Genomic DNA, 26,001 nt, shown 5'->3' with positions numbered 1-26,001 from the left:
CTATAAAAAGCTAAACCCTACCAAATGATGTTTAATGCATTGAAATTAATTAGTTTCACAAAAAAAAGATTTATCATTTAATCAAGACTGAAAGATCAGATTTTGGCAAGACAAAAGTTTTGTCGCCTATACAGAAATTGAACAAATTTACTGCAAATACAAAAAATATGTCAGCAAAGTGGTGCTGACAGTGGTGCTGTGAGATCCAAATTGAATATCTTGTATGACTTCCATGAGCTTGAAGGACTGCATCCATGTGGTTTGGCAAGGATTCATACAGGAATTTTAATTTTAAGTAATCGGGAATACAAAAAAAGCAGTCTTGCATGCCTCCCAGAGTTTATCAATATTCTTTGGTTTCGTCTTCCATGCTTCCTCTTTCATCCTACCCCACACATGCTCAATGATGTTCATGTCTGGTGACTCGGCTGGCCAATCCTGGAGCATCTTCTTCGCCTTGAGAAACTTTGATGTGGAGACCTCTTTTATGGTTGGGAATATAAAAGGTAGTTAAGATTTCTTGCTATTTCAGACTATTGATGTTGCCTTCCACCCTGCAGATCTCTCGCACCCCCCCATACTGGATGTAACCCCAGACCATGATATTTCCGCCACCAAACTTCACTGTTTTCTGGATGAATCTCAGATCCATGCAGGTTCAGTAAGTCTCCTGCAATATTTGCAGTGACTGTGGTGTAGTTCAATTCATTTTGTCCCAATCAATTGTTTTCTTTGAAATTGGCATTTTTAATTTAGTTTAAAACTGAACTATACCAAACACTTCTCAGACGGTGCGTGTCTTCAGGCAGTTTTAATACCTTGTTATTAAAGTCCTCCCTTGAGGGGATGTAAAGACAACGGTTTTTATTAGGCTATAAACACACTTTTTTTATATTAACTTTTAAAATAGGGAAACTGAAACGACATAAGATTCTCAGACGTTTTTTTATTCCCCTCCTTCACAACACCACCCTCGATTCACACAAACATACCTGGGTATTGACACCCATATAAAACCCACTCATGTCCTTTTTATACACAGGGAGTGCAGAATTATTAGGCAAGTTGTATTTTTGAGGAATAATTTTATTATTGAACAACAACCATGTTCTCAATGAACCCAAAAAACGTATTAATATCAAAGCTGAATGTTTTTGTAAGTAGTTTTTAGTTTGTTTTTATTTTTAGCTATTTTAGGGGGATATCTGTGTGTGCAGGTGACTATTACTGTGCATAATTATTAGAAAGTTAAAAAACAAATATATACCCATTTCATTTACCAGTGAAACCAATATAACATCTCCACATTCACAAATATACATTTCTGACATTCAAAAAAAACAAAAAAAACAAATCAGCGACCAATATAGCCACCTTTCTTTGCAAGGACACTCAAAAGCCTGCCATCCATGGATTCTGTCAGTGTTTTGATCTGTTCACCATCAACATTGCGTGCAGCAGCAACCACAGCCTCCCAGACACTGTTCAGAGAGGTGTACTGTTTTTCCTCCTTGTAAATCTCACATTTGATGATGGACCACAGGTTCTCAATGGGGTTCAGATCAGGTGAACAAGGAGGCCACGTCATTAGTTTTTCTTCTTTTATACCCTTTCTTGCCAGCCACGCTGTGGAGTACTTGGACGTGTGTGATGGAGCATTGTCCTGCATGAAAATCATGTTTTTCTTGAAGGATGCAGACTTCTTCCTGTACCACTGCTTGAAGAAGGTGTCTTCCAGAAACTGGCAGTAGGACTAGGAGTTGTGCTTGACTCCATTCTCAACCCGAAAAGGCCCCACAAGCTCATCTTTGATGATACCAGCCCAAACCAGTACTCCACCTCCACCTTGCTGGCGTCTGAGTCGGACTGGAGCTCTCTGCCCTTTACCAATCCAGCCACGGGCCCATCCATCTGGCCCATCAAGACTCACTCTCATTTCATCAGTCCATAAAACCTTAGAAAAATCAGTCTTGAGATATTTCTTGGCCCAGTCTTGATGTTTCAGCTTGTGTGTCTTGTTCAGTGGTGGTCGTCTTTCAGCCTTTCTTACCTTGGCCATGTCTCTGAGTATTGCACACCTTGTGCTTTTGGGCACTCCAGTGATGTTGCAGCTCTGAAATATGGCCAAACTGGTGGCAAGTGGCATCTTGGCAGCTGCACGCTTGACTTTTCTCAGTTCATGGGCAGTTATTTTGCGCCTTGGTTTTTCCACACACTTCTTGCGACCCTGTTGACTATTTTGAATGAAACGCTTGATTGTTCGATGATCACGCTTCAGAAGCTTTGCAATTTTAAGAGTGCTGCATCCCTCTGCAAGATATCTCACTATTTTTAACTTTTCTGAGCCTGTCAAGTCCTTCTTTTGACCCATTTTGCCAAAGGAAAGGAAGTTGCCTAATAATTATGCACACCTGATATAGGGTGTTGATGTCATTAGACCACACCCCTTCTCATTACAGAGATGCACATCACCTAATATGCTTAATTGGTAGACAACATGCATGAAGAGGATGATGTGGACAAAATACTCATTTGCCTAATAAGTCTGCACTCCTTGTACATAATGTACAATAAAAAAATAAATAAAAACAAAACAATACACACACATGCACAGCACATGAAGGGATGAGGAGGTTAGATATATTGAGGGGGTGGGTGGGTCTGAGAACACATTGTTCTCAGAAATTTTTTTAATGCGGCTGTATAAGTCTCTTTTGCTGCACTCCCCAGCCCAGGTCCGGCTCTTCCGATGGAATTTTCGAAGGTCCTCTTTAAAGGTCTCATGACGCATGGGTCTATAATCCTGGGATTCACACGCATCCTGAGAGGTGCGGGGGGGATAAAAAGTTAATTCAAGTAACATATCTGAACTTTTACAGTGGGCTAGATTGAATTGTTATTTTATTGTAGTCTTATTCTAGCATCATTTGCATCATTTAAGTAATCAAATAGAGCTTGGCAATAAAATTAATTCACTAATGCAAAGAGAATAAAGGGACTTAGCAAATGAATGCTAATATACTGCTTAGAAAGAAACAAGTGGAACCCTACTTCTCCCACATAATAACATTAAAAAATAAACCATGAAGCAGATAAAACAAGGTGCATACAAACCTGGTGCAGTGGGAAAAACTCCTTGTAGCCCCCTTTCAAAATGTAGAGTTCTGGGTAGTAGAGGTTTGGGTATTCGTTCAGGGTTCTGTCCCTCTCGCGCACGTAACGGCACATCCTGGGACCACGTTCCGAGGAGAACTCGCAGTGGAACACCACCACCACACGCTTCCCATGACACGTTGGTCCGATAGGTGCCTTTAGCAGGAAGTCTTCAATTTGGTCCTCCTGATGCAGGTTCAGCGCCCCCTGAAACAAAAGCATGCCCTGTGAATGAGGCAGGCGTGAACTCTGGGAAAGCACATGCAGTGCAGTGGCAGCCAATTAAACACAGCTATAAAAAAGCACCCGAGTCCGGTGATTAATTAGAAGGGTCAACCGCTTACGTGAGGTTAATGGTCTTGCTCTGGGGCGAAAGCAGAGCAACCCGTTTTGAAATGTGTGAAGAAACGGACATGCAGTAAAAAAACAAAAAAACAAAACAAAAAAAAAACTTCTTACCTTAATGTCCCCCCCAGCAAACTCTCCATAAGATGGTCAAAACAGCCTTTCAACGCAGCAACCATCTGAAATAGTTAATTCCAGTAAATAAAGACTGCATGCAATAGTTGTGGGTCTTATATATACACACATTATTATAACCTCACCATCTCAGGAGTGATATATTTCAGATCTTGGTGTTTACCCTCCACTGTAGGCAGAGCAAAGGGCTGTAGAAACACACAAAACAGACATTACAAGAGGTCAATCCACCAGAAAACAACAAAGTAAGGTCACGCCCAGAATGTGTACGGGTGTTCGATAAACACATGAAAAACCAAGGGAATGTTCCTCACCTTGGTGAAGTCTCCACTGACATTGTTTGATTCACTGTCCAGCATCTGCTCAATCTCTGTTAGACAGAGTGGCTTTGATCTTTGAACCTGAGACAAGAAAATAAAGAAAAGATAAATGATAAATGAGTCCATTATGGGGAGGGATTGAGGATCTGTAGTTACAGAGTTATATATTACTTACAGTTTGGAAGGGTCTGACTTCATGCATCATTGGAATGTATGTATCAGCTAAGATCCTCCTCCTCTTTACTCTGACAGGTGTATTCTCATTTGGTGGTGCCACCCTTTTTAATTGAGACCATGCCTGTGGATTGGGCATTGAGGGAGAGCGGAAAAGCCCATGTGGTCGACAGTGAATCACAGGCTACAGTCCAGGACGACAAAGATGTAGAGTCAGAATCTACAGAGGATTCAAAAGAATCAAACAGTAAAGAATCAAAGCATGTCTCACCGATCCAGGATCTTCAGCTGGTTCATCAGTCACCAGCGGAGCAGTGAGAAGACTGGCCAATCGCACTGGAACATTGGAGTCACTCTGAAGAATTAAATGTCATTTTAAGGATTACACAGAACTGTTTTAGTATGAAACATTAGTACATTTATTTAGCTCATACAATCCCCTGGACAGACACACACACCTGTACGTTCTCTTTGTCTGCAATACTGAGAGCACGTGCACGACCAAAGATGCCACAGCGCTGAGGGTCTGGGTCTTTCCTCTTCAGAGTTGGACTCAACCTCATAAGCTGTACCTGCAACAAATATATCATATAAATTACACTTGACTAATAACTATCCTAACAGAAAACTATACAAAAGCTATAGAGCTGTATAAAATAATCATGGTTTGGTTGACAACCTACCGGTAGGGAATTAATCCTTCCGATGGGCATCTTATTGCAAGAATGAGGTGAGTGGGGTGAAACAGCACAAGCCTCACTGGTCTTTTGAAGGGCTCTTTCAAACCTGAAAAAAAAAACCAAAAAAAAAAAACAAAAAAAAAAACACATTACACAATGCTGTACACAATGGTGGCCCAACACGAAAAGTGTGCCAGACCACAAGCCATCGATGTATGAATATCCGCACCAGACCACCCCTCAAGATGGACTGGATGGGCTATAAAGCAGACCATCATAAAAAGTGTAACATGCATGATATGTACATCACCTCCACCATGCCCCCCCACCCATTACCGGACAGCCATGACTTTAATGAACCTGACTACATAAGAGATGTGGGGTGGGGGGGGCAGATTCCTTAAACTTACGTCAACTCCATATCATCTGGATCTGGGGAGTCGAGACCAACACCTAGAGAGGAACATAAAGAGCAAAATCAGCATTAAAAAAAAAAAACAATCTCATTTGAAATAAAAATTCAGACCCAGCCTGCCTGCACACGACAGACACATACCTGAATCAGATGAGGCATTAGAAGCAAATGAAGGGATCTTCACAAGCCGAGCTTTTTTCCGCTTGAGGGTTTCACATTGACTAAAAAGAGAAAAAGAAGCATTAACTATTATATGAAAAGCCAACACGATCAGATAGAAGACAACACGAGGATAGCGGCTAATAGCCTTTAGAAACTGTACCTTGAGAGATCTGCCAGGTTGTTCTTGTTTTTGGACAAATTATTGTCGGGGGACAGCACGTCCACGGGTCCAGCGGGGGAGAAGAACAGATTCCTCACACACGAGGAGCCCGTGGACACCAAATCCAGCAATCCGACTCTTCCGCCAGGCCTGTGGCGGAGGTGAGGGCTGTCCGGGCTGAAGTCGCAGCAGTGGGACAAATCCATGTCAAATCTGCCTTCTGAACGCAGTGTCTCAAGAAAATGAGATTACGACGCAATCGGCGGCAAATTCCTGTGAATTAGTTTAAGTCGCGCTGGCGACGAAAACCGACACGAAGTAAGCGCGCTATCGGTCCAGATTGCAAAGCAGTTGAAAATAAAACAAATTAACCAATGCTCCCAGAAGCGGCAAACCTCCTGACCAATAGCAGACACTGTTATTATCTTCTCAACCAATCACCACCGTGAGAAGAATGCAGAGGCGGAGGGGGTGACAGACAGAATCGACATCCAATCAGAAGCGGGCATATGACAGCTGGTGCGAGCCATTGTCCAATCAAAGCTGAGGGTTGGGTGCATAAAAATCCGCGTAAAAAACATTGACAGATTTTCCCGCGGAACGTTTCAAGCTGCGACTGGACCAACCCCGACGCAGGCCCATCAGCCAATAGTTTTAGTTGCGGAAACATTTCATTTAAACACGACACGCTGTCTTTCAAGATTCGCTATACATTACATTTAATTTCACAATGGCTAATTCAAACATTTAGGTTTTGCGCAGGATACAGTTAAAAGAAACGTTGTTTTAATATACATATAGGCAAATGATTTCTAATTTTTGATTCATGATAAAAAAAAAACCGAGGAATAAAAAATTATGTAGAAAATATTTTTTTTATGACCTACCAATATGTATCTGCATGCTAACCTGTGTGTGTGTCTTCTGTTTTTCAGAGTGTTGAGTACACGAGTATCATATTTTAAACAGAAAATGTGCCCAGCGTGTTTCACTGATCACAAACATCCTCCTCCTGGAGGATGTATGCAAGCATGTGTAAGGGCATTAAGCGATTGATCCACTCTTAGGAATGTCATAAATGTGTGTGCTATGAGTGTCTTGTGTCACGCTTTGTCATTGTTTGCAGCCCAGCCAGTTTGTAGGTTGTCAGTTTTTTCACAGTCCAGTTTGTGGTTAAAATATAGCACCTCTGTCTGTTAGCATGAGACAACCAAGACCACCAGTGTAAGAGTCTGTCCACATGATGGCTGTCACCTCTTAATAAAACGCAATACAGTTTTCCTTCCAAACAGCCCCCTTCGAATGTGTGAAAATGCATATCAGCTGATGCAAACCACCCAAGGATTAAAATACAGTTTAACTACAGGCCTCAACCAGTAAACTACCACTTTTACCCCAAGAATGTGTACATATACAAAGGATACCAAAGTATTATTTCATGTCCATACATATTTTGAGAGCTGCAAGTGATTCTTGTAAGTAGTTTGAACACTATGATTGGAAATCATTTATGTTAGTACTCAATAAAAGGTTTAGATATCTCCTGCTGAATGGAGGCTGGTAAGGCAGAACTGTTTTGAAGGTACAAGGGTTCCAGGGAGATCCTGAAACTATTTCCATTGTTGCTGAGAAACAAAGAAGGAAAACAATATGGTGTCAGTGGTATGTCTGAGGAACTGCCTAAAGCTACTCCCATCTTCTGAATAAGGATGGAAACTATGTCCTGGTCAATTAAGAGATCCCAGTAAATGTATGTATGGTATTAAAAATATCGGTTTGTATTGCTGCTTGGACAACATATCTGGGATCTGTGATGGGCTAAAAACCACTCCCCAGTCTGCAACATTGTCGTATCCCCATAGCTCACGAACCGTAAAGTTAATTTTGGAGGACTGTGTTGCACTGCTTGTCAGTGTTTTGAACAAGAAAAACCACATTGTATGATTCCTTGCCATTAAGTCATATAAGCAATGGTACATATAGGACATCTATTGGATTCTGTACATTTACCATACTGTCATGGCCAACACACCTTCAGCCCACCGGAGAGCGGTAGATCAGCCGGGAGACATCGACCCGGAAACGGAAATGAGAGCGGGCAGCGCTTTTGTTATGACATACTGTATGTTGAAATCTGTTCCTTTAAAAAATCTGGACACTCCTGCCAAAGACACTAAACATGGTGGTGATTTTCACTGCCGTTTCTGCTAATAATGGGACTAACCTTATCAACAGCAACATTCCCACTGATTATTATGACAAAAACAGTTGCCAGTGCAGGATTATAGTGTAACACTAATGTAGCGGATGGAAGCAATTTGGGGAAGTGCCTCACTAAATGCACTTGGCTTTCTCATAAGGCTGTGAAACGAATGACTTGGATTATGGCCATATGAGAGCCTCATAACTCCTATCACGGCAGACATGGTTCTGTGAGGCTGCTACACAGGTGAACTGATAGCACAGACTAAGAATGGTTGATTCTTTTATTATAACTAAAGATATATCAGATATTCAGTATACAATAACGCAATAAACTGTGTTATAGTGTAAACCTGATCCTGGAACTCAGTTTTTAACTTTACACTCACGCTGGTGGCAAAGTAATATTCATTAAAGGGCAATATTCACGCTGTCTTTATCTCGGCAAAGGAGAAGTGCTCACCAACAGAGATTTAGACAGATTTGTGAACAATATTTGAGATTAAAGAGTTTTATGTGTAGGTAGAAAACGTTTCAGGTCTTTGAGTTCAGCTCATGAAATATGGGAGCAAAAATATAAGTGCTGTGTTATATTATTGTTCAGTGTACAGTCCCTGACAAAAGTCGCTTATTTTTTTTGTAGAAACACCTACTATTAATCTGACTTGTTAATTAATCAATTGGTGTTAAAAATAGCTCATACGAAAAGCTAAAACCCTACCAATGATGTTTAATGCATTAAAATTAATTAGTTTCACTGAAAAAAAGATTTGTCATTTAATCGAGGCAGTAAGGTAAAATTTTGGCAAGACAAAAGTTTTGTTGCCTATACAGAAATTGAACAAATTTACTACAAATACAAAAATATGTCAGCAAATTAAGTAGTGAGGCTGTGAGATCCAAATGTAATATCTTGTATGACTTCCATAAGCTTGACTCCATTCATGTGGTTTGGCAAGGATTCATACAATTTAGGTTATGAGGGTATCAGGAATAGCAAAAAAAAAAAAAGCAGTCTTGCATGCCTTCCAGAGTTTATCAATATTCTTTGGTTTTGTCTTACATGCTTCCTCTTTCATCCTACCCCACACATGCTCAATGATGTTCATGTCTGGTGACTCGGCTGGCCAATCCTGGAGCAACTTGATCTTCTTCGCCTTGAGAAACTTTGATATGATAAGGAAGTATGTGATGGTGCACCATCCCGCTGCAGAATTTGACCTCTTTTATGGTTGGGAATATAAAAGGTAGTTAATATTTCTTGGTATTTCAGACTATTGATGTTGCCTTCCACCCTGCAGATCTCTCGCGCACCCCCATACTGGATGTAACCCCAGACCATGAATTTTCTGCCACCAAACTTCACTGTTTTCTGGGTGAATCTCAGATCCATGCGAGCTCCAGTAGGTCTCATGCAATATTTGCAGCAACTGTGGTGGAATTCAACAGAAGATTCATCTGAAAAACAAGACTTGTGCTTGACAAGGTCCAGACCCAGAAGCTGGCAGAGATGATCCACAGCCAGCTGAGAATGACTTAACCTGGTGACCCCTTAGGTGCCTATTGCACCGAATCCGGCATGAATACATTTCTAATCACCCAGAGCTTCCACTGGTTCAGAGTGGGTGATTAGAACCCTTCATATGTCAGACTGTGGGCAGCACAAGGCGTCATGCATTGTTTGACGATGTGTATGCTGCTTGTTTTTTGTTCTGTTTGTGTATTCTGTTTTCCGGCCACTGTGCCCGTGTTTTCTTTTCTTTTTTAATTAAAATACTACGGTTTACCCACTTTTACGGTCAGCATTACATACAGGACCACTTCTGCTTGTAGACACTAAGCCATAAACTTTCTCCATAACATGAGTGCATGTAATTCACTGACAGGATATAAAATGTGCAAAATAACCTTGTGCTGTTTTTTTTATATTTATACTTCATGAACGGTTCCTAAAAGTTACTCACGTAAGTGATATGTTTAGTAATATAAAACACATCATGTTCTTCTGATTAGTAAACGAAATGTTCTTCTATAGCATTAGTGTAATTACTTACACAACTGTGTGGTATGACTATGACTGATATGATTAACAGCCGCAATGTAACAGTTCATGCCTTGTCTTGAAAAAGCGTACGAATAAAATCTGTTCTTTTTACAGGAACTGACAAAATATTTAAAACCACTGAAAAAAAAAAAGTATTTGTGTGTTCCTCAAAACTTTTGCCCATGACTGTAGTACAGTTAGTATATGTAGTTCAGTTAATATCTTTTAATTATTTGCGGTTCGTTTTGACCGCAGCATTGATAACAGACGAGTCCGTTGTGAAAGGTTTGACAACATTTGACTTAGTGAAGGTGAAGTTATTGTCATTGTGAAACACTGCAGCACAGCATACGGTGACACGACGAAATGTTACCTCTGCTTTTAACCCATCAGCCTTGGTGAGCAGTGGGCAGCCATGACAGGAGCCCGGGGAGCCGTGTGTGGGGCACCTTGGCGGCTCGGGATTCGAACAGCCAACCTTCTGTGGTTCGTTTCCTTACCCGCAAGTGTAACTACATTTGTTAAAATATGAACAGATATACAGATATAAAGCTGGAATTCGTTTAATTTCGTCCGCGTCTTCAATAGACGAACGCGTCCGGACTCAAAATCAATTTATTCCTTTTAACCTAAACCTGCATGTTAATTTTAATGGTCAGCAAGCAAGTTTTCAATCGCGTAACAAACAAACATGACGCGCTGTCTCAAAGTTACTAAAGAACACAGTGCTCTATATCTGACCAATCACAGCAGTTATCGGAAGTGACGTAATCTAAACGGACCAATCACAGCGACCGCAACACTATAAAAGCATCTGCAGTTAGCGCTCGGGTCAAATTCAGTTTTAATTTCTGTCGAGTTCTGCACACATGGATATGCATTTGTACAATTGGACGCGGTCCATTACAGGTCAGCTATTCACAGTGATTCTTGCGAGAGCCGCGGATCTTCCGCCCACCATGTTTATGCCCCGCTATCTGCGTCCAGACTGGGATACATTGAATGAAATCAACCCGGACCGAATAGCCAAAGAAAAGGATGTCCGTAAAATGATTGATCATGTGGACATGATCACGTTCTGCAACCTCGAAACTGGGTGTTGCAGAAAATGCCATAGTCCATTAGACATTAGCATAACCAATTTCATCAAAATGGCCCAGTTCACCATGGAGTATCTGCTCCACATTTCAGACTCTGCGAGTAACACACTGGGGAAGACTGAGCAGGATCATGATCTCCAAAACGAATTCATCAAGACCTTCAGAGCTAAGACAATGGAGGAGCAGCATTTTATTGCTCTCCATCAAAAGAGGATCATAGAACTGAGGGCAGCGTTCAAGAAGAAAAAAGCCTCCAATGTTGTGAGAAGCACCCAAAAAGAGGCCTTGCTTGAAAAAGTGGAAACTCCTATTGAGGATAAACAGGAATCACCGGAGAACAACCACTACCAGATGACCAGCAGCTCAAACAAGAGAAGATTCAATGCAAGAAATGTCACCGGCACGCTCATTCTTCTGGCTGCTGGAGTTTATGGCATCAGAAAACTGAGCAGCTGTAACAGCCCTTATTTCTTTCTTAGCCCAATGCCACATAGATTAGGTTTTGGTGGGTTTTGACAGGCCCTCACGTAGACATCCATCGCACCTTTCTGCAAAGTCTTGTCCTAAAGACCTGTATTAACAAATATGATGTATGCTGCAGAAGTTCATGTGATGGCATGCTGGAACCAGCAGTGTGAGGTCCCCACAGTGTGTTTAGGAAACAAACTAGATCTCTAATTTTCTCTAAATGTTGATTTAGTTTTATATATGAATAAAAGCACATAACAAATATATATTATTCAATATGAATGTGTTTTTGCACCACATACAGCCATAGTCTATTGTACTAGTGTAAATAGTACTATACAAAAACACATCAAAATTCCAGGGCTTTGGATGCGGCGGATTATTTTCTCTTTAAATAGCACATTGAGCAATAACTACACTTCCTAAGTTCAATCGTACAGTTGGTTTATATAGGGTTAACGACCGAAGAGAACATTTCATAAAGCAGTAAAGAATGTGAGAATTTTCGCTGAAAGAGTAAAAAAAACAAAAAACAAATGAAGTAGAGAGCGACATTGTGGCCAAAAGAAGGTTACACATAAATAATATTTAATTTGACAGTCACTGTAGACTTTTCATACAGGTTTAGGAATACATGCCAGAATATATATAAAAAAAACAAAAAAACTACTACTTCTGGGATAAGATGTCAGGATCACACCATGTCCACCAGCTTGAAGCAGTTCTTCTGTTCGGTCGGGACAATGTTAATGAAAGTCTTAAACAGAACAGCACCTTTAGGCAACTTTGGGATCATGTCTGAAGCCTCACGACTGCGAGGTGAAGGAACGTAGACCTCTTTGGTGAACCTGACTATGCCGTCCTCGAGGGCGTATAGTGTGTTGTTTGTCCCGATGCCAACCTGCAAACATAAAAGCCTTATCAGTTGGTGTATATAAACACCATCATGATAAAGTGTTCAACATTCAGGGGGAAAATGAGGTGCAATTTAATATAAATTCATTTCTTACATGGGCTCCGGGATGCCACCGCATCACTCGCTGCGTTGCCAAAATGTTGCCAGCATGTGCAAAGTGTCCTGTAAAAATAAATGAATATTACATACATATTTTCATTCGTAAACCTTAGTACCTTCAAATATAGTTTGAGAGGTAGTGTTAAAAAAAAAACTCCTGCCCTGCCGCATTATTTTCCTGGCATCTGTTGTAACTAAAAGCTTATTGACTGCTTCACTACTTAAAAAAAAATTGTTAATATTAATTCTGTGTGTGTGCATGTATGCACACACCTCTATACAGAGGTATGTGTTTAATTCTCTTAAAGGAAAACACATGAAGGGCAACTCATCACGCATCTGTTTTGATCAATGTCTTGCTCACACACCAAATCTATTGCTATATATAACACACACACACACATAAAAGACCCAGATTCAAACCCCACCTACTACCATTGTGTCCCTTAGCAAGACACTTAACCCTGAGTGTCTCCAGGGGGACAGTCCCTGTCCTCTGTATAAGGGTGTCTGGCAAATGCCGTAAATATACTGCACCAGCTGCATTGACTCTGGGGCACTGGTGGCCTAGCCGGCAAGGAAGTGGACCTGTAATCAGACAGTCAAGGTGCCACTGATCAAAACACACTGCTGATGGGTTAAGTGCAGTGTATCACAATGACAATCACTTCACTTTCTTTCTCAATACTCGCCAAAATTTTGCACTTTTGCATTCACATACAAATTATTTAGCACGGGAATGCAAAACCATTTCTTAAAAAAAAAAAGAAACGGCAAGACGAGTTGGAAGTGTCTGTGCATGCATGTGTAAAGAGATATGAAATATTTACCAAAATTGTCCACCCTCCACATCCATTAAATATTTTTTGTCCCATTAAGATGACGACCACCTCCAACACGCAGGTTTATATTTACAACATTTATGCAGAGCGACTTACAATCAGTCGTGACTGGGACAGTCCCCCTGGAAACACTCAGGGTTAAGTGTCTTGCTCAGGGACACAATGGTAGTAGTAAGTGGGATTTGAACCTAGGTCTTCTGGTTCATAGGCTACTACCACCCGTAGGTTTAAAATCTCCTCAGTTAGGGTGCAGTACCGTCTAATAACTTGTAGCCGTATCGACGTCCAGGAGACTTCCCGCCCAAGTTCTTACTGCTGCCGCCGGACTTTTTGGACGCAAACCGGGAACACACCGCGAGCGGCGGGGGGCATGGGAGCAGCATCCCTGCAACAGAACACACATGGCCGGAAACCTCTCACGCTGCGCGAACAAGTGCCGCGACGATTAAACCGCAAAAGTTACCTGCTTTAGTCTGACGCGCCAAGGACGCCAGCGCCGCCATCTTGAGTCACGTGGGGCCGCCGGATATCGCGTCACTAAAGCGGCTTCCGCTTCCCGCCCCGGGAAATACAGATGCCTGAACAGGAGACTTTCTTGTTTTTTTTAAATGTATTTTAATTAAATAGAAAACCACTTTATTCGAATTCAAACTGGTTGAAAAAGAAATCAGCTACCGAGGAACAGACAAACAGATTCGTTTGTGAGTTGTGGCCGGAATAACTATACTGGATTGTCTCCTTCCCAGTGGGTTTTTGAAATATGGGAAGGGGTTAAATGTGTTCAATTTCCATTTATTCAATACACCAAGTGAGCGCGACTGTCGGTAAAACAATAGAAATTTGCCGTGCTTTTAAAAAAAGTTTTCTATTGGTAAATCTATTCGATTAGCTACCGTAACAAACGTAATATTTACAATGTGTGCAAAGAATGATCGATACAGCAATATATCGTGATGTGGTGTTGTATCGATTCGGAGACATCAAATATCGATATTTTTGTATACATAAATATGGTGCTGACTCAGTCCTCTACAAACACCACACCAGCCTTATTATACTGGACCGGGCACTTAAATATCTTCTTTTCAATCTTCCGCATTGTATCGTAAAGCTTTTTTTGTCTGTTAGTTCAGTGTGATAAAATGCTAAGATAATACAGTTAAATTCAGTTCCCAGTTTTGTTATTAATGTAATGCCGTACACCAAGATTGAACACAGCATCTTGTATTTCAGCTCAGTTTTTTACATTTTCAGTGAACTGTAGAATATCGAAAATATGCACAGTATCACAATATATTGTAATATAACCATATCATCATGACCCATGTATGGTAATATGTATCGTATTGGGAGATCCTTGGCAATACACACCCCTACAAAGAATCATGTCCTTTAGCATCAAGTACAATTGGTATCTAGTATGTATTTGGTAGAGCATGTTTTCATCTTATCGTTAAAACCACGCAAGTTCTTGTGCTCACCTGCCAGCCATAAGTACAGAGCAATGCCCTAGTTTCATTTATTGTCTAAATGTCTTTTTTTTTTTTCTTTGCCCAGAGTACATCTGAGACGGTTATTATTCATGGCGACCAACTCCAGCGACTCGGAAGACTTTCCGGTTTTTGATTTTTTGCAACCCAGGAGTGGCCTGCCGACCAAACCTGACCTGCTGGTAGTGAATGGCTCTGACAGCGAGATGCCACCCACCCGCTTAGCCGTTGCCGAAAAGCCTGCCGTTCTGCTCATCAGCAGTGAGAGCGAGGAGGAGGATTTCATTCCGCTTGCCGAGAGGCTCAGGCAGCGACAGGAGAGCCTGACAGAAGGCCACCCCTGCACCACAAATGGCGGTTCAGCTACTGCACTTTCATCCCAACATAAAACAGCCTCGGCTCCGTCTGAGGGCTACGCGCACATCAGCACACACAACCCAGTCCGCGCCCCAAAAGAAACGTCGGCGCCCTGTCCAGAGAACATCGCTCAGCCTGCAAAGAGGAAAAGAACCACGGCAGAAACCGAGGCAGCGCGTCTGGAGGCTGTGAGGAGGAGGGCCGAGAGAGAGCGACAGCAGGAAGAGAAGGAGAGGCAGAAGATGGAGAAGAGGACTCAGGCCGAGACGCTGAAAGCCATGAAGCCAGAGGAATGCCTTAAATACATGGTGGTGTCAGTAGACCCAGGTCTGTTTGGTCCATCCACAAATTCACACTATTATCAGTTCTGCTTGATCAAATATTATACTTAATTATTAGTTTGATTAGTAATTTACACCCTAGGGCATTCTAAAATTCTTCTAAAGATCATTGTGGGTTAAAAAGTCACAGTTTTCTTTCACTAATGACCCACTAATTAATAATGAATACATTTATCTATCCATTCAATTTCCAAATTCCCATCTCGACCCTGTTATTATAGAATAAAAGTGTTTATATGTACTTATTTTGGATGTAATATATACCCTTTATTTCAGATTTTCTTGGATATTGTTTTTTGTTATTGACATGATTTACTACTTATGATTATCCCCAAAATGCAAGGCAGAACAGAATAGTCTAATACTGCTCTCTAGTGGTCAAATCAATATCACATTGAATCTATGTTTTTTAAACCATTGAACCTGTTGCAACAGGAGGGTATTCCTAAACCATGTAAAACATTGACTGTCGACTCGTGTGTTTTTGACCCTGCTCCTGATGAAACCAGTATTTTCACACCAAACACTCAACAGCACTGTGAAATGGACCAGGATTTGGCCAGGGATTTGAGGGTAGGCTTATCCCAGCTAACCATACACTGATGTACCGTTGCAGCGCTGCTGCAGCTGGAAGGGGGAGGGGCCCTCCTGACGTCGTTGCAAGAGCTGGGCTGTTGCTGTGCTATCGAAAAACAGCCGCTGCCTCGCAGCATCACCTGGGCCAGAAGGTCTCCCAACACACAGGTGAGAACCACACACAAGCACATGCTCAAACGCTGTCAAAAAGAATTAATATTTAGAATTTGATTTAGAATTCTAAATAAAATTTTGAATTAGAATATGTTACCCCTTTATTACAAACACTTTCCGTTAAACATCCTGCATATTTTTTTTTCCTGGGACAACATATAATGACCGATATGTGTGCTATCCTAGTGGGCTAGACACTCGCCTATGAACCAGTTAACCTCGCAGGTTCAAAACCGCTTATTACCAATGTGTGTCCAGTGTCTCCTGGGGGACTGTTCCTGTACTTACTCTTTGTAACTCGCTCTGAATAAGGGCAAAAATGTCAAGGTAAATCAATGCGAAATCCAGCAGATACATATTATTACAAGTATAGAGTATAAGGCTACTACCACCTTAAATGTCAACCCCCTAGTCAGGTTGAACAGTCATAGAAGTTACCCGTGCAAACAGATGGGTCAGAGGTGGCCTAGCGTTTAAGGAAGCGGCCCCGTAATCAGAAGGTTGCCGGTTTGAATCCCGATCTGTGAAGGTGCTACTGAGGTCAGGAAACCCAAAAATAAAAAGTCCCTTACTAGTAGAATGAAAACGCAGGTCTGGTCTTAATCCACTGCACCACCGACTGCCCAAAAGTACAGTGAAGCTGCCATATCACAATGACACTCCTTTCCCTGCTGTCTGCATTCCGCCTGAACTCCATTCACAACATGGCAAGGCAGAATAGAATAGTTTAATATTGCTCTCTAGTGGTCAAATCAATATCACATTGAATCTATGTAAACCATTGAACAAAGCTGTTGTAACAGGATGGTAGTACTTAACCATGTAAAACATTGACCGTAGACTCGTGTGTTTTTGACCCTGCTCCTGATTAAACCAGCCAGAGTATTTCCACCCCAAACAACACTGTGTTGTACGAGACATGAGGTGCTCTAGGAGCAGGAGCACTGTGAAACGGTGCAATGGACCAGAATTTGGCCAGGGATTTCAGGGTAGGCTAGTAAAATGAAAACGCAGGTCTGGTCTTAATCCACTGCACAACCGACTGCCCAAAAGTACAGTGAAGCTGCCATGTCACGATGACACTCTTTTCCCTGCTGTTTGCATTCCACCTGAACTCCATTCACATTTTAACATGGTCTGAAAGTATTCATGCAAACATAGTCAGCAGAGTTCCCACAGGTCAGAGAGTTTCCTGGCCATTGACCCAAAATTTCAATGTTTTGTTCCTCAAGCCACTTAGTTATCACTTTGGCGATATGGCACGGTGCTCCATCGGGCTGGAAAAGGCCTTTTTCTTCACCAAACTGTTCTTGGATGGTTGGAAGAAGTTGCTGGTGGAGGAAGTTTTGGTACCATTCTTTATTCGTGGCTGTGGGCAAGTTGTGAGTGAGCCCACTCCCTTGGATGAGAAGCAGCCGCACACATGAATAGCCCCAAACAATCAGAAAGGGGCTTTATCGGAGAAAATGACTTTAGTTTCCCCTGTACTTTTTGCAGAACATCAGTCTGTCCATGATGTTTCCTCGGAGAGAAGTGGCTTCTTTGCTGCCATTCTTGACAGCAGGCCATCCTCTCAACATTCTTCACCTTACTGTACGTTGGATGAACTCACACCAATGCTGCCATTCCTGAGCAAGCTCTGCACTGGTGGCACCTAGATCCCACAGCGGAATCATCTTTAGGAGTCAGTCCTGGCGCTTGCTGGACTTTATTTCTACACAACACTTGAACTTCTCTCCTTAAAGATCTGGTAAATGATTGATTTAGGTGCAATCTTAGTAGCAGCAATATCCTTGCCTGTGAAGCCCTTTTTATGCAACGTAATGATGACCGAACGTGTTTCCTTGCAGTTTCTACTCACACAGTTCTCATTTGAAACCACTTGGAATTCTACTGTTTTATTGTCACTGTTGCCTTTATACAAAAGATTTTCAGTTTCTAATGTTTTTTTCTTCAGTTTTTTTTTTTTAATTCTTAACTCTTGTTTTGTGAAATTAAGCATTGTGGGCTGCAACCATCCCCAAGGGAGTCAATCTGCCTCAGGATCAATAAAGAATTTAACTACCTACCTATCTACCTGACACCAGAATGTTATTTTATTACACTATTCTCTTCATCGCCTTTCCCACCGATCTTCAGATGGCAGAGCCGGCGTGCGTTGCGGAGCCTCACACAGTGATTCATGTGCCCATGGAAGACTTCATCATCATGGTTCACCGTAGCAGCCAGGTGGGAGCCAAACCTGGATTCAGGTGCTTTTTTTTTTTATTTTGTTTGAGCGCTGCGAGACTCAGCTTTGGTCTACGCGCAGTGCCAGCTGGCAGACCTGTGCGCTTTACTGTCATCTGACACACTTAACTGCTTGCAAAAATCATTTTTATTGATAGGCGCACTGTTTAATGCCTGGAGTATTCAAATGGGTCTTTGTGACAGGAACATTACACAGGTGTGTTTTAGACAGGACAGCTTAGTTTTCACTTTTGTTGTCACATAGCACAGTAATGTGAGTTGATATGCATTATATCACAATCAATGCTTAATCTGTTGCCTGATCGTGCCTAGTGTATCATTTAAAACACTCATGATTATATACATGGACGGTCACATGAAATAATAAATGTAAGCAGTTCCTGCCTCATTTGTGCATGGACTACATCTCGCTTTTTTAAATTGCTATTTGCCTGGAAAGATCTAGAATAATGATGAATGTGTCAATATGAAGGCAGGATGTGGGGTAAATTGTGTGTTTTGGCTTAATGATTATTCGGCATGTCAGGTGTGATTGGATCAGACAGATTTATAATGTTTTTCAGGACCAGCGGAATGCGTTGAGAGAGGCTGGCCTATCTTTGACTTCCTGGGTTACACAAATGCTGGATGGAAACAGCAGCCAGACCCCATCACTGGTAGTGATGGACATAGAGAAGTACTTTAAGTGAGTACATGTTAGTCAAAACTGTTAAAGCTGCTTATACCATGCCCTACCCAATCAAGTCTATTGTTATTCAAGAATGACCATTCATATTTTCACGCTGCAGCACACCGTTTCATTTAAAAAAACAGTGGCACCACAATGAAAATACAGGTCAAGGTACACTGTGCCTGCAGGTCCCAAAAATCGAAGAGCCAGAAGAAACTCCGTGAAGCCGTGCTGGGGGATAGCCAGAGGTCCGAGGTGGGGGCAGGCAGAGGGAGGAAGAGGAAGGATTGGGGAGGATCGTTGCCAGAGGTCTCAAGGGTGGATGTGGAGGAGGCAAGTGTCCCATTTTCACTTATCTACATTATTAAACACGAAGAAAAAGGCTTAATATAGGTTTCCTAGATCAGCAGGGGCTCTTGCCACATTGCAGGCCCATGTTAAAAAAAAAAAAATCTAAATCTAACAGCTTTAGATAAAAATTAAAAGCTCTTTTCATTTGCTTTATGATCTTTTGGTAAAGGTTAAAACAGAATATTTGAATTCCGATTATATCCTTTTATTCATCTTGCATTCATTAACATTCATTTATTTTTCATTCTGCTACAATGTATTCATTTTTTCCATCTCATTTGTAATAACTGACTGGCAAAAGTGCTATCAGGTGTTTGCAGATTGCATTTTAATAAATTGGACAAGCTTTACTTTACTTGGATGCTATGTAGGATTTCATTCCATCAGACTTATCACTCCATGAAAAGCAAACATTAATATAAACACTTCGTTTCCATCAGATTATTGCCTTACCATGGTACTGATTGTATAGTTTTTATGTGCATTGCTGCCTGTCTCTCCAGAATCCATCTCACGATAGAAGCCACGGTGAACCTGATTAAGGATTAATAATCAGAAAAAATAATTGGTGACTGTGGGTATATGGCTGCATTATGCTGAAATAAATATAAGAGAAATCATGAAAGGGTGTAAGGGTTTTATGCAATTATGCATGTGTCTAAGTACCCGGTGTCATATCAGAAGGGATATCAGAACTTTCCATGATATCAGGTGATCATGGTAACGTAATGTCCTACACAGCCACTATTAAAGGATGTTTTTACAGATCATGTGAGCACTTTGTTACGAAAATAATTGTGTTGTGTTTTTAAATGTTCCTACAGTTTACCCCCCCTTCCCAAAAAATATACACATAAATTAATGTATTACTATTATAAATACATTTATTAGTGTATATTGCTATATATTCTCCCAAAACATTAAGTTGACTTCCATCATGTGGTCAATGGAGATTTAATCAATTTTCAAAAATAAATAATCAGAAGAGAAAAATGAGAATGGGACGATGTTTCAACTGAACTTTTTTTTGTCCTCCCACCTTCAGTCACTAGTGCACCTCCAGCTCCACACTGGCGTCCAAGCTCGCTTTGTGTCCAACTGGAAGGAGTTCTGCGACTATGTTGCCATGTCAACCAAGGCTGTGGCTGAGGCACCCTTCAAGTAAGCAAGTGGCCAATTCTAAGCAATTTGGAAAGGTACATTTCTGTAATTTGCGGTGTAGGCAGAGCAATAACAGACTTGATTGCTGAGCCTCTGCCCCTGCTTAGTCACTTGTAGCAAAAGCTTATTTTTTCATTGAAAAGTGCTGCATAGGGCAACATGCATTTGTAGTTTGGCCACAGACTGAATTACAACAATTTATAGTCCCAGAGTTTTGCTTGTGCAAGAACTGACAGCAGGGGGCGTTCCTGGCCTGTTTGGTGACCTTAGCGAACACCCCCCTCTGCCCCCCACCCCCCAACAAAAACATATTTAGGAAATATATATAGGGCTTTTCGCTTTTCTTGTCCATCTCCAATCGGTGTTAATTTTGCACTCCAGTATCAATTTAGTGCGCACATTCGGGTTGTGCTTTTTTCTGTGATTTTGCACAGCCCAGGAAAAATGAACTGTGACATAATGAGCTTGGATTGACAATATTAATGAAAACGCACTTAACAAGTACATATTCAGTAGCCCAGAGCTTTTAAACTGTAGTTTTTTTTTTTTTTGTAAAAGAATGCCATTCATAAATTCAATGCACACTTCCCATGTGAATTTGGAGAGAGAGCTGGAGTTACTGGTTTCTTTCTTAAAAAAAAAAAAAACACTCGCTCCTAAGCTGCATTTGACAACTGAAGTAGAATCTGAGCACAGTTTTTGTGCCATCAAAATGATGATGACACGAGTGGGAATGTGTGTAGCTTATTTTGCTGTCAAAAGATTTTTTCAAACACTAAAGTGTCTCCTTGGGTAGAGTTTGTTGTGTTTGTTGTTGTGTTTAGAGGTTGTGACTGATGTGTTTGTGTCGCAGGCGTGAACGGGAGCAGACGGCATTTGGCTTCTTCGTGGAGAACGAGTGGGCAGGGGGCCACCGGGTGGACCGGGAGGGGAACGGACTCCTGCAGGTGTGGAAGAGGCAGATCCAGCAGCTGAACAGAGTCAGTCCAGACATGGCAAGTGCCATTCTCAGCACCTACCCATCACCTCAGCTGCTACTCAGGGTAAGTGGGAACACACACACGTATACACATAAATACATAGCAGGCATGCATACACTACTACTTTGATGTCAAACAGTATGCAGCCTGGTCTGTTTATACTCGATTCATTTAAAATGGGATTAAGTTTGTGTTTGTAATAAGGAATTCAATTAATTTATGAGCATATTGTATTTGCTATAATATGCTGAATGAGTTCAGAAACATTTCAGGACCTTAAATTAACTCAAATGTAATGTGACCCTTTTTTGAGCAAGGCACAGAGAAATCTACGGAAGACTGATTATCCAAAAACTTGGTCATAATCTAACAATTCAGTTAGGGGGCAGTGGTGGCCTAGCAGTTAAGGAAGTGGCCCCGTAATCAGAAGGTTGCCGGTTCAAGAATTGATCTGATCACTCTTCATAGCATTCTGGAGTATATGCAAATTGCAAATAAGTATACTGTTTTTTTTAAAACATTTTTTACCTTAGGTTATTTGTTTGATCATCAGGAGCAGAAAAAACTAAATCTATCCATTTTAAATGAGACGTTATGTTCTTAAATTACGTAGATTATGGTAGTTAATTTATACACTGCTAAAAAAAATAAAGGGAACACTTAAACAACACAGTGTAACTCCAAGTCAATCACACTTCTGTGAAATCAAACGGTCCACTTAGGAAGCAACACTGACAATCAATTTCATATGCAGTTGTGCAAATGGAATAGCCAACAGGTGGAAATTATAGGCAATCTACAAGACGTCCCCAATAAAGGCGTGGTCCTGCAGGTGGTGACCACAGACCACTTCTCCGTTCCTATGCTTTCTGGCTGACGTTTCGGTTACTTTTGAGTGCTGGCGGTGCTTTCGCTGTAGTGGTAGCATGAGACTGAGTCTACAACCCAGTCAAGTGGCTCGTGTAGTGCAGCCCAACACTGTGCAGTACGTTTGGCATTTGCCAGAGAACACCAAGATTGGCAAATTTGCCACTGGCACCCTGTGCTCTTCACAGTTGAAAGCAGGTTCGCACTGAGCACATGTGACAGACGTGACAGACGAGTCTGGAGACGCCATGGAGAACGTTCTGCTTCCTGCAACATCCTCCAGCATGACCAGTTTGGCAGTGGGACGTATTGTTGGATCAAAGTTGGATCAGCCTGTAGTGTGTTTTTCCACTTTAATTTTGAGCGTGACTCCAAATCCAGACCTCCATGGGTTGATAAATTGGATTTCCATTGATAATTATTGGTTGATTTTGTTATCAGCACATTCAAATATGTAAAGGGCGAGTATATTTCATTCATTTAGATCTAGGTTGTCTTATTTTTGTGTTCCTTTTATTTTTTGAGCAGTGTAGTTTCTTATTGTATTAAGACATAGACACAAACCTCTGTTGTCTTGTCTCTTTCACTCAGCTTTTTGTCCTGATTGACACTTTGTTCATTTTCTTGTGCCACTTTCCTCTTTTTCACATTTTACTCGTTTTTTTTTTTTTTTTTCTTTGCTCTCTCACTACCCCCATACCTGTACCTGCACCCATCTCATTTCCATTTCTCAATGTCGGCCCTTCCCTCTATGTGTGATATTCTCAGCGTCTGACATCCGCTTTATCAGGGAAAGTGAGTGGAAGTACATTCATGGGCGCATGCGCCTCGACTTTTTTCGTCTCTGTCTCTGCTCGCTGGGCTGCAGACGATGATGAGTAAACATACCGCAGACCCACATCAGACACAAACATGCAGAGATGAGCAGGCCATAATGGTGTTACGCACCCAGTGTTGCAGACACTATTCAACACCACTGCCGCTCCACAGGCGTACAAGCAGTGCGCCTCCGAGCGCGAAAGAGTGGCCCTGCTGTCGGACATGCTGATTCGCCGCGGGGAAGGCGTGACCTCCACGACTCGCAGGGTTGGTCCGGAGTTATCCAAGCGCCTCTTCCTCATGATGACATCAGCAGACCCCCATCAGGCCCTGGATTCCACTGCTTAAATGTGTGAGATTATTCGTTTGCCCAAACCATCTGCATTGATCTTGTCATCATTGTTTTATTGTTGATGTATATAATAAGCTTTTGATTACCTGCACATTAAGGTAAATATTTTATATTAAAGCATTGATTTATATTCATTAAGCCTAAGACTGTTTATTTTGCGTAAGGAAACCTTACTTTATCTTTAGTCTCGTACTTCATGGCTACAGTGGTTTAAAAGGTCCCACATAAATAATGACATAATAAACTGTTAAATCTTTGGGCCTTAGGACTGTACTAGTCAATTGGTTATTATTAAAAAAAAAATAAATAAAAACACCTTCCTACCATAGTGCGCCTTTGTCATTGGCTGAATAGGTTTTTTGCGTGCAAGTGAGAAAGCTCTTCATATACCAACAATGGAATGCTTTCAGTTATCCTCATTACCATCTACATTGATCCAGTGCCCTGCTGTGACACGACTGATAAGACGTTCATCGTCGAGAGACAAAAACAAGGAATCATCCCATTCTTGCATTCCCTGCATGATATGGCTTTCGAAAGATCAGACAAAGAGTTTTTGTTTATTCGTTGCACCAAAAAAAAAAAAAAAACATAGAAAAAGATAATTTGAAAGGAAATGTTGTCAAATGAACTTTGAGTCCCCGACCAAAAACTCTAGAGAGAGGCGAAAGGGGGGATGAAGCGGTTTGCTAACCCACCTGCCGTGTCATCCTTCCTCTCCGTTCTTTCTTTTGGCCTCGTCTCCACAAGTCCTTCTCCCCAATCCCCCGAACTGCAACCTGGTCACTTACTGGGGCCAAAATCGCTCCCGGAGCCTTGTGCTCCAAGCCAGGCAGGAAACGTCCCATTTCCAATGCATTAGCCGGTGGCACCTGACCAAGGAAGCTGGAGTTCTGTAGCCTGAGAAGGAGCAGGGAAACGAGCCATTAAATGTGCTTAAGAGATGATCTGCGTACCGCCTCCCCTCTTCAGCACCCTCACTTTGCCAACTCTCTGCAGTGAAACGGATGGACGTTAACTAACTGAGCAGGTGGCTTGTTCCATGGGGAGAAGAACAAGAGCGAGAGAAGCTCTGGAGCACGTGGGGTAACACGCTCTGCCCTGAGAGGAAGGTGTGATTCTGGCTGGATGAGATGGTGTGAAGTGTTCTTTCTATTCAAAACGTGGAACTCCGTCGGGTACGTGGGGGTGTGGTTAGATTGTCAAATGCTAATTGCATGTCCGGTAATACATAACATCCATTTCTTAAGGTTGAGCCAGTCGCTCAAGGTGGATTGGCTAATCTCGTATCATCTTATTTTGCAGCTGCAAAGTGAAGCCTCTGCTTGGTCAAAAAAGCCGAGCAGATCATGTCAACAGTTACACTGCAGTTAGAATAGGGTCATTTAGAAATGTGCTTGTTTTCCATTATTACTGAAATTGATAAAAAAAATGTTGTACATTAATGGTAGCTGGAAATGGGGAAATGTCTGTTGAATATCTTCATAAATGTAGAGGCCCAGTATCATCCACAATTACCCTTGTGTTCCAAACCTAATAAGATTTAAACAGTTGCATTAACAGTTGTGATTAAAGAAGCAATAAAGTGGCCAAATTCACACTAATGTCAGCAAATGTGGACTCAATATTTCTAGTTTTCTCAAAGACTTTCTGATTCATTTTGCAATATATTGACTGCAGTGTCTCTCGATTGCTCGTTCAAAAACAAGAACATGAAATGGAACAAGGAGTACTTTGGAGACCGGTTTATCAAGGTGCATCTCTAGCCTTTTTTATAGTGATTAGTTTTTATCAAAGTCAGTCAGTATTTGGTTGGGGCATGATGGGTTGAAGGTTTTCTGAATCAAAATCCTTTTCATTTTATTAATTTCACATTTTTGGCTTTTCTCCTCCACCTTAAGTTAGACAATGGGGATGGTTTCCAACAGTCTTGAAGGTTTATACTGAATATTCCCTCATGTTAATAAGGATTTCATGAAGCAGCCATGAAGGTAAAAAGGGTGACAATGAAAAACAGATTTGTCATACATACTTCACTTTCTCCTGCAACAAAACACAAAATATGTCTCTTGTATGGTCTACCTCTATGTAGCATCCGACCTCTACAACTAATACAGAATTCAGCAGCACGACTGATCTTCAACCTTCCCAAATTCTCCCACACCACCCCTCTACTACGTTCCCTCCACTGGCTCCCGGTAGCTGCACCCATCAGATTCAAAATACTGATGGTGGTCTGCAAAGCCAAACATGGAGTAGCACCATCCTACCTCACAGCCCTTATTACACCTCACACTGCACCTCGTATTCTCCGAGCCTCCAGTACTGCTCGTCTGGTCCCTCTAAAAGAAAGACATTCATCTAGACTCTTCTCCTTTTTGGCCCCTCGGTGGTGGAA

The 26,001-nt window shown here is 41.6% G+C and overlaps 3 protein-coding genes across 3 annotated transcripts; 1 reads left to right on the top strand and 2 right to left on the bottom strand.

The window, feature by feature from the left end:
• Nucleotides 1-1,021: 1,021 nt before the first annotated feature.
• On the bottom strand, nt 1,022-6,020 carry LOC114768296 (M-phase inducer phosphatase 1-like). The gene is made up of 13 exons (XM_028960502.1): nt 5,545-6,020; nt 5,364-5,443; nt 5,218-5,260; nt 4,811-4,913; nt 4,586-4,699; nt 4,399-4,482; nt 4,129-4,311; nt 3,948-4,034; nt 3,759-3,821; nt 3,613-3,677; nt 3,115-3,400; nt 2,607-2,821; nt 1,022-1,028 (listed from the first exon to the last, which is right to left on the bottom strand). The coding sequence occupies exons 1-13, from the start codon at nt 5,748-5,750 to the stop codon at nt 1,022-1,024; spliced, it is 1,536 nt and encodes a 511-aa protein (XP_028816335.1). The 5' UTR covers nt 5,751-6,020.
• Nucleotides 6,021-11,924: 5,904 nt separating this feature from the next.
• Nucleotides 11,925-13,735, bottom strand: mrpl27 (mitochondrial ribosomal protein L27). Its single transcript, XM_028969521.1, has 4 exons — nt 13,679-13,735; nt 13,472-13,600; nt 12,369-12,436; nt 11,925-12,259 (listed from the first exon to the last, which is right to left on the bottom strand). The coding sequence occupies exons 1-4, from the start codon at nt 13,716-13,718 to the stop codon at nt 12,053-12,055; spliced, it is 444 nt and encodes a 147-aa protein (XP_028825354.1). The 5' UTR covers nt 13,719-13,735; the 3' UTR covers nt 11,925-12,052.
• Nucleotides 13,736-13,778: 43 nt separating this feature from the next.
• Nucleotides 13,779-23,599, top strand: eme1 (essential meiotic structure-specific endonuclease 1). Its single transcript, XM_028969522.1, has 9 exons — nt 13,779-13,916; nt 14,773-15,389; nt 16,020-16,147; nt 18,293-18,382; nt 18,967-19,088; nt 19,262-19,406; nt 20,470-20,585; nt 21,439-21,628; nt 23,423-23,599. The coding sequence occupies exons 2-9, from the start codon at nt 14,798-14,800 to the stop codon at nt 23,597-23,599; spliced, it is 1,560 nt and encodes a 519-aa protein (XP_028825355.1). The 5' UTR covers nt 13,779-13,916; nt 14,773-14,797.
• Nucleotides 23,600-26,001: the final 2,402 nt, after the last annotated feature.

Source organism: Denticeps clupeoides, chromosome 2, assembly GCF_900700375.1.
Source record: "Denticeps clupeoides chromosome 2, fDenClu1.1, whole genome shotgun sequence".
Classification (NCBI taxonomy): Eukaryota; Metazoa; Chordata; class Actinopteri; order Clupeiformes; family Denticipitidae; genus Denticeps; species Denticeps clupeoides.
Note: the sequence above shows the minus strand (reverse complement) of the source record. Positions and strands in the feature narration are given on the sequence as shown.